This window comes from Ictidomys tridecemlineatus, chromosome 12 (genome assembly GCF_052094955.1).
Source record: "Ictidomys tridecemlineatus isolate mIctTri1 chromosome 12, mIctTri1.hap1, whole genome shotgun sequence".
Classification (NCBI taxonomy): domain Eukaryota; kingdom Metazoa; phylum Chordata; class Mammalia; order Rodentia; family Sciuridae; genus Ictidomys; species Ictidomys tridecemlineatus.
The window spans coordinates 85,139,162-85,148,000 of NC_135488.1; the positions used below are offsets into that span (position 1 = coordinate 85,139,162).

Genomic DNA, 8,839 nt, shown 5'->3' on the forward strand with positions numbered 1-8,839 from the left:
ATTTACTTCATTAAATTCATTCATTCAATGGTATGCTAGGCACTATTTTAGATGCCAAGAAGACAGCAGTGAATAAAAACCCCTACTAGAACTTCTGTACTGGTGTCAGAAATACAAAATAAAGACAAATAGAAAAATATGTAGTATATGAGATAGAAATAAGAGATAAGGAGAAAAAGCAAACTTGAAAAGGAGCATATAAAAACCTTCTAGAAGGGGATGGAATTTTAGATAGGCCTTCCAGAAGATCCCTTATATTTGAATAAAGGCTTGAGCCATGAGGATATCTGGGGAAGGAACAATCTAGAAGGATGAGATGGGAAAGCATAAAGACTGAGGTATATGAGAATGATCTGTGGGCCAACATGGCTAAAGAGGAAGGATCAGGGTGAGGACACTAGGTGATAGGGCCAGAGAGGCTAGACCCAGAGGCCGGACTGTTGGTCCTGCCGATTACGCTCTTCGGGTTTATCCTCTGAAGGATTTTCTGACAAAGTTGGGGCAAAGCAGAACCAATTTGGAGGCAGTTGAGATAATCCAGGTGCAAGATGATAGCAACTGGGCAACAATGGTATCAGCAGAGACAGGAAAAATAATCAGATTTCAATCTATTTAGACACAACAGATGTTGCTCTCAGATTAGATATGGGTGGTGAGAATGACAGGCATTACCGATGGCTCTTCGTGGCTGATGATCTGGGCAACTGGAAGAACTGAGTTGCCATTTCTTGATATGGGGAAGATTAGCTCAGATTGGGGAGCAGGAAATTAGGTATATAATTGACACATTGTGTTCAAGATGCCCTTTACACAATCAAATGGCAATGATGAGAAGGCAGACCCCCACATATGAGTTCTAGTGTCCCAAGATGGGTACAGGCTAGAATTAGGAATTTAAAGTTAACAGCACTGGAAATGGACTGAAATGCTTGAAACTGGATGAAATTGGTACAGTAAAATAAAAAATGCTGGCTCCAAAATATTCCTACTTCCAATTACTTATAAGCTTCAATAAATAATTAACTTTTGTCCGCAACGACCACAATTCCTAGAACCTTCCAAAGCAACCTCATTTCAAGAAATTTGATTATTTTCAAAAAGGCAATTTGCTAAGTGTAACTAAATTAAATTTATTTTTAGACTATGTAAGACTTTTCTTGTAAATACATTCACAAATCAAGGAGCAAAATATCTTTCACTGGACCATATGTTCAATTTAAGATTCTAAATCTATGAACACGCCCACATAACTCTTCAAACATTAATAAAACTGCTGAAATGTTTTGCAGCCAAACCCTTTGCTTCAAGTTTACAAAGATTCCTTATGTAATCCTCACCTCAAGCCTAAGAGTAAGAACTCTTATATTCCCATTTTGCAGATGAAGAAACAAGTTTAAAGGGCCTAAGTCACATGATCAAAGTCATATACCCAGTGAGTGGCAGAGACAACCTATATAGTTACAACTCACTGATTCCAAGGAGATGGATCCCCTGAGGAACTGAGGGCCTCAACTATTCACTAAATCCTCTTGGTGTCAAAGATAACAAAAAACAGAACACACAGACAAGGCCTGACTGCCCTGGAGACCTAAGGCTATCTCAAACCCTTAACTCTTGGGCCCCAATGCCAGAAGTCTGTATGTGATAGCATTGGGCCAAGAACTAACCCTTAAGGGAGTTATTAACAACTAAGAGGAGCAATACTGAATTAGATAGAAAAAAATTTATAGGAGTAGAGAAAAAGGAGAGATCCATAGTCTCTCAGCCACTGGAAGACAAACTCAAGGTATAGGTGCCCATAAAGGGGTCATGGATGGACCATACCCAGCCTTTGCAAAATACCCTCTGCAGATCCTTCCAGCTTCACTCTGTCTAAAAGATGCTGGAGGTTTTCCAAGACCCCCTAAGACTTCCCAAAAAATGTCCTAAAGAGATATGCCCTTGAGCAATATATATCAATCTGTAGTATGGTCCCCATCAGACTTACCAGGAAGCCTATTTAATGACCTCCCGTGTTCCCAGGCTCCTCCCAGAGTATGAAAATCAGAACACCCAGGGCTGTGCCCAGGCATTTGTGTTGTAAGAATCTCCCCCAAGTGAATCGGATAGGCCAGAGGGGAAGCAGGCCCATTTGGGGTAGAGGACTAGCTCCCAGAATCAACAGGCACAGGATAACTTTGAGAGAAGCCTCGTCCATGGACTACTTCAGAAATCTGAAACAGAAACACTTTGTATACTAGCCTGCTCTTTCTCACAGTAGGAAGGGTCTGAGCAGAATTCCAAGGACAGCTCACTAAAAATGCAGACTCTTGGTGATAGTCCCCAAACATGAAATCAACAGCTGTGAAGGTGGGATCAGAGATTCTTATGCACACCTAAATCTGAGTAGCATTATTATCTATCTAGTTCTTAGAAAACCCCGACCTAGTGCAATGGTGTCATAATGGATTCAGCTTCAAGCACCAGCAAAATCTTTTCTTCTCTTGGTAATGAGCTTTCTCTAAAGCAACCTTCTTGTCATCTCACCTGAGATGTCTTCTCATTATGTGAAGAATAATTACCTCAGCCTGGCTTTTAAACATTCTAGAATCCACCTCGGTTTTCAAAACTTTCTCCTACTTCGGTGTTTCAAACTGTGGCCCCACGTCACTAATGATGTCAAGAGGCACCTAGGATGAACTTCTTTTCCTTTTACTTTACAGCCATATTTGTTTTAAAATGAACAAAGCAAAATTACAGCTACAAAACCCAAACCTGTGATTTCACGATGAATAGTGAGGCCTAAGAAAAAACTAAGTAAGAAAAGAATCAATTTGTTAAAATATTTAAAAAGAGCACAGAGGCTATTCAGATGAGTCTCAAATCTGAGAAACCTTGTCCTGCTTGGTCCTAACAGGTATGCGCAGTTTCAGCCCTGCTTGTCCATTCTTCAATCCAAACCACAGATATTCTCCACCTATAGTGAAGCGGTACCCATGCCCAGCAAACAGTCTCCAATTGCAGGCATTTCTTTTAATGTTACCTGCTTTTTCATGCCTCCTTCTAGGAATCCTGAATTCTTCCAGCTCTCCCAGGACACTTACTTTTTGAATTTGTTTAATCTACTTAGGGTACCTACCACTCAATTGGAACATAATTGCTACTTAAGTATCTATATGCATCTACTCTTAGTATCATGCAAGCCCATTAAGAGCAACCCATGGCCTCTTCTACCTCTGGATAAGCTACAATGCTAAATACCCCTAGTGGGATCTGAGCACAACAGGAATTCAGGGAATATGTGGGAATTCAAAGTGCAGCTAAATGAAATATTCTGCCACATGGACAGAAGCCTTTCCTTGCTCTCCACCTCCCTAGCCTCAGGCCAGACCTCTTAGCCACATGCTAGAAATGGTGGATCTCTTCATTCCTTCCAGTTAAGGAGCACAAAGGCCTGAGTTCAGGAAATTCTACCCAAAGATGTGATTCTGTGTGTGTACCCTAGTTGATGGGGATGGGAAAGGTGGCCTGAATCAGTCCACATGCAACTTGTGTCTGTTTCCAAAGGCCAGTCACCTCTGCCCATGCAGCCCATGTTCAGTCTGGAGGAACCAGAGTAGCCACAGCAGCCTGCCTCAAGTATTTTAATCTATCCAATATCTGTCATACTTCATTCACACTTGCTATAAGGCAAAGAGATAATGATTTTGAAAGCACTTTAAGTTATCACACACAATAAAAATGTCAGGGACACAGCACATGAATCCGTAGAGAGAATAAATAGAGGAGGCTAGACAGACTGTCCCCCTCTAGGCAAGCCGTAAGCAAGAGGAGGTGACAACCCAACTTCCAACCCACCTGTGCTGGCCATGTGACCTTGATACCCACTTAGTTACTCTGGAACTCAATGTCCTTGTCTGTAACACCTGCTTGTGCACTAAACAATCTGGTCTATAGCCAAATGCAGCACAAATTTGAGAACCTTACAGAATGACAACCAAGCAGAGAGTTCCCAATACATGCTTTACTAGAAGTGTTGATAAGGCGGGGGTATCCTGATGCACCTCAAGTTTGTGGCAGACCCCAGCATCACAGAGCCACTCTCCCTCCAATTGATTCCTGTTTTGTGAACATAGACCTGCTCTCTGCTCACTGCCCACCTTGATGCACATTTTCAAGAAGGCCTCAGTCTCCTCACCACCACAGGGAGGTTTTGAGTGTTGAAGTCGCTTCCAAAATTATTTATCCCTTCAGCGCCCCCCCACCCCGTACCCGGAACATGCACTGCCTACAGGAGTAAAAGGACCACGGCCATATGTAGAGAGAAAATGGGGAATCGGAGAGGGGGCCCAGGGGAAGAATATCTATGAAATGCAGTAGGATGAAATGCATTGAATTCTCTTGGACTCCATAAAGGTTTGCCTGCTTTGCAAAGTGGAAGCCACAGATCTCCTAGGGTTGTACCGGTGTGGCTAATTGGAGCTTCCCTGTAAGCCCTGTAACCATGGTTTCAAGCAGGCTACATCACAGCCAGAGCAGAAAAAGAGCAATTTTTTTTTTCCTATTTTCCCTTAAAACCCTATGTCCTTGAAAAAAAAAACATTAAGGTGACATGCCAAGGGGGTTCATATGCAACCTCTGGCCCCTAGGATATTCAGGAGTTGGCTGTTTTTCTGTAGAAAGTGATTCCTCCATATCTCTTTATGAGTCTAAGGTAACTCTTTCTGTGTAAACCAAAGAATCTTGAAAACATATTCATCCAGAGCAATGCTTGTCCTGAGTGGAAACATGTAACAAATACAGAAACTTATCTCCTAATTTAACACCTTTTGCTCCAGGAAGAGCTTCAAAGGAAAAAAAAAAAAAAAGCAAATAAGCTTGCTTCTCTCTGCTTGTCCAAGTGCCAAGATTGCATCTATCTGGCTTACATTGACAAGACCTATTTCCAAGTGCCTAATATTGAACTATTTAATCAATTAGCAATTAACTCGGTCTCAGAGATAGTATTTTATTATTTTATGCTACTGTATCTTGGTAATCAAAACAAGAAGCAATATAACTTTAAGCTTCGAAGCACTGACTTCCATGAAAATACAACATTCTGGATGAATGGGCAATGAATTGGGCGAAACGGGCTCCACTGATGTTTGGAGACTCTAGAGGGGGCATCCTGGAGAAGAACACATTTTTTCTTTGATGTCAGAAGATGAGCTAGCCACACATGCAGTAGAATAGAAACAAGCAAGCTTCCTTCTGGAGGGAAAAATAAAAGCAACTCCTCACTCGGCTAGCAGGACAAAGCCAGGACGTGCAAGAAACCTTCAGTCTGAGCTCCACGTGCCTCTCCAAGGACGGAGGGACCCACCCACACACAAATGCTCCGAACCAGCCCACCACGCGCCTGCGGAAGGCGCCAGGTCCTCTGTCAACCTTCAGCACCAGTGGCCCAGGTTCTCCCAACTTGCAAGCCCCCTGCAGTACCCTCTGCCAGGAGGGCACAGAGCCAGCAGAAGGCTATACCCTCCTTTCATGTCCCATCTTTCTCACTCCAAAGTCTGTTTCTTTTCAGCTACGAAGTGAAACATGCCCTTCCAAGGAAACTGAGACGTGCATGCACACACCCCAGCCGCCAAATGAGTTTCGGAGAAGACCTATGTCCAATGCCTAGGCAGCCAGTCTTTCCCCCGGGACCCCAGGGCCGGGTTCCCGTAAGGGGAGCGGCCGGACTCACCCAGTCCTCGAAGTGGCGGCTCCCGTTTTGCAGCAGCTCCTCAAACTGGATGGTGCAGTTGGCCACGAAGTCATCGTAGCCGATGGGGGCATCGTGAAAGACGGCCAGCTCAATCTTGCGCCCATTGCACACATCCGTGACGAACTCATCGTGCCAGGCCGGGCTGTTAGTCTTCTGTTTGGTGGCGGTTTGGCCGATGCGCGAGTCGTCCACGTTGAGGGCGATGTAGGGGTCGAGAAGGAAAGTCTGTGGCCGGGGTCCCACCGCATGGCGCAGCGACCAGGCTGTGGGCTTCAAGCTCACGGCCTCACAGATTTTGATCTTAAGAAGGCCATTGAACACTACCATGGTCGGGGCGGGGAGTGGGGGCCGAGGTCACTCCGTCCGCCCCGAAGGCCGGAATGAAGAACAGACCGCGGGCGCTCTGAGCCACGGGGACTCCTGGGTCCCCTCTTGCTCCACCCAACTCACTCCCTACACCTTGTGGCGTTGCGCCCGGGCGCCGGCGATTCTCAGCGAGTGCATGTATTTCCTCGCCGGGTTCCTAACGGAAAACAGGGAGGGGGGGAGAGCCGGGAGACGTCCGTGTTTGGAGCAAGTCTCTCCCCCCCTACCACCAGCGGCACCTCCAGAAGAGAAGACGAGCTGTGGGCTCCACCGCAAGCCGAGGGGGCTGCCTCGCCGCCTCGCTGGCTCTCGGGTCCGGGTGCCGGGAAGCGGGCGCCGCGCCCGGCGCTTACCTACCTTTCCGAAACATAATCCCCGGGAAATTTCGACTCCGGGAGGGGGAGGGGGCGGTAGAACGGGGCGGGGACGAGAACCGGGGGCGCAGATTTCAACCCGGATCCTCTTCGCCCACCCAGCGCCTGCCTCTGACCGCGCGGGGCGGAGGGTGGACCGAGGGATGTGCAGTCTATCCGGAGGGATGCATGTCGAGAGGAAATGGTCCTCCTCGGAGCCAAATTTTTAAAAATCCACAAGCCACACAGCCAGCCCGGCCGCCGCCTTCTGATCGAAGCAGAGCCGTGCCGCAGCCGGCGATCGGGAGGCGCCAGGAGACCGGAATCTTACAGTCGCGCGGGCTCAGGAGTCGGGTGGCCGCCGTTCGGGATCGGGGCGCAGGCCGGCACCCGGCGGTGCGCAGCGCGGCGGCGGGGCCGGGACTGCGACTCGGCGCGGCCCCACCTCCTGGGCGCCAGCGCCCGCCCGCCGCGCTCCCAGCGTCCCAGCTCTCGCCTGCCGCTCGCTCGCTGCCCGCCAGCCCGCTCTCCCCCACGGTCTCTGCTCCCTCGGTCGGTGTGCGAGCGAGTCTCCCTCCCTCTAATGCAGGAAATGCGCAAAAGACGTCAGTGTGTGAGTGTGTGTGTGTGTGTGTGTGTGTGTGTGTGTGTGTGTGTGTGTGTGCACGCGCGCGCGCGCGCGCCAGTGTTTAGGGAAATAGAAAGTTTTGCCGGTTGGGGGAGCAATACGGGAAAAGTGAGCGGAGGAGAGAAGAGCAAAGAGCGGGCCAGCCTGCCTGGGTCGAGCCGGCGGGCGGGGGAGCCCGGAGGGAACCCTGAGTGGAAGCCCTGGGAGTGGCAGCATGGGGGTGCGGGAGCGGGAGCTCCGAGCGATGGATGGATACGACGTTTTGGGTCTCCACCGGGAGAGGACCGGGCCGCGCACCTTTCGTGGACGCTGCGGCCAACTCTTTAAGAGTTGGGGAGAGAGGAGTGGCGGGGATCGCGTTGCCCCCAGAGGATTCGGGAACCCCCACTAGGCCTACCCTACTGGGGCAGTGGCCGGCCAGAGAAGACTGCGAGTGTTGACCTGTCATTCTGTCCCGGGACGCTCAGCTCCCTGGCAGTGGGGGAGGGGCACAGGGAGGGACCGAAAGGCTCCTGTGAGTTTTTTAAAGGGGATTATTGTCTCTTCCGTTTCTTTGGGAAGCGTTCTCTCCTTGGGCATCTGTCCTGGACCCCTCTGGGTGTGAAAACTTGACGAGAGTAAGCTTGGTCGAACCCCGGCCAGGCCCGGCTGGTGTGTTTATATTTACAGAGTGTGTTTTCCTTTTTACGCTGGACCCCGTCCGTGCCTCGGAGGGGCACACCGGGTCCGATTAGTGCGCTGACAGCCGGCGTCCGGGCTTCGGGAAAGCGGGGCGCGCCCTCCGGGGGGCGAGTGGCGGTGTCCGTGCTAATTTCCTCCGTAACCTTTAAACTCTCGCTGGAAGCCGCAGCGGCGGCTGGTCACGTGAGGCGAGCCCTGGGCTGCTGGGGAAGAATTTCCTCCGCGGGGAGCCGGGGCGAGGAACGGCCCCGCGCCGGGAGACTGGGAACCTGCAAGGGCGGGGCGGAGAGCGCCCAGGCCTGGGGTGCGGCCCAGCTTAGCTGCGAGGCTACGGCGGGAAGAGATCGACCTGGGAGCTGCAGTGCTTTGAAAGTGGAAGAAGAAACCTCTTCTTTTTGTGTCTGCCAAGTCAAGTCCCATAGTTTGTAGGATAGTAGTAAATTGAGTGTTTATCTGACGGATCTGATTAGTGTAGACTAAAATTTAAAACCCGCCTCCCGATCATTTTTTCCTCACTGGAAAAGGTTATCATTGCTTGTGGCTTAAAGGCTTAAAAGGGCTTAAAAAACGAAGACGGCTGCCCCTTGGAACAATACCATCCACACATAGTGCAACATAGACTTCTCAAAATCATCGGAAGGGTCCCAAGGCCATTGGGGCAGGTCCTTCAGTCCCAGAGGAGCACACAAAGTAGCCACCTGCAGCCAATAATGGAGAAATGACTGGTATTTCTTAGATCTGGTCCAATTGCTTGGGGCAGCTAAGTAGAGATGGTGCTAAAATGCAGTCTTGGGAACAGCCAAAATAATTCTCACGCAAAAATTCAGGATTTTAAAGTGTGCCTTACATGGTCACTTCAGCCAACTGGAGGTGTGATATTTTAAAATATCAGTTTGACAAAACACTAGCAGAGACATCTCATTGCTGTTTGTTTTCTCATTTCTTTGACCACTGGAATTTTTCTTTCTTGCTTCTCAATTCCATTATTGTATTCTTCCTGACCTTACTGGAGATTGAACCCAAGGGCTCTTTACCACTTAGCCACATGCCCAGCCCTTTTGAGTTTTGATTTTGAGACAG

The 8,839-nt window shown here is 49.0% G+C and overlaps 1 protein-coding gene across 2 annotated transcripts in view; it reads right to left on the reverse strand.

Moving 5' to 3' along the window:
* Window positions 1–7,087, reverse strand: part of Prkce (protein kinase C epsilon) — a 476,126-nt gene extending 469,039 nt beyond the window's left edge. For both annotated transcript variants that reach the window (XM_005324505.4, XM_021725839.2), the window contains exon 1: window positions 5,711–7,087. In XM_005324505.4, the coding sequence (XP_005324562.2) occupies window positions 5,711–6,058 (348 nt within the window). In that variant the 5' untranslated portion in view covers window positions 6,059–7,087. The remainder of the gene's footprint in view (window positions 1–5,710) is intronic.
* Between the last annotated feature and the right edge of the window lie 1,752 nt (window positions 7,088–8,839).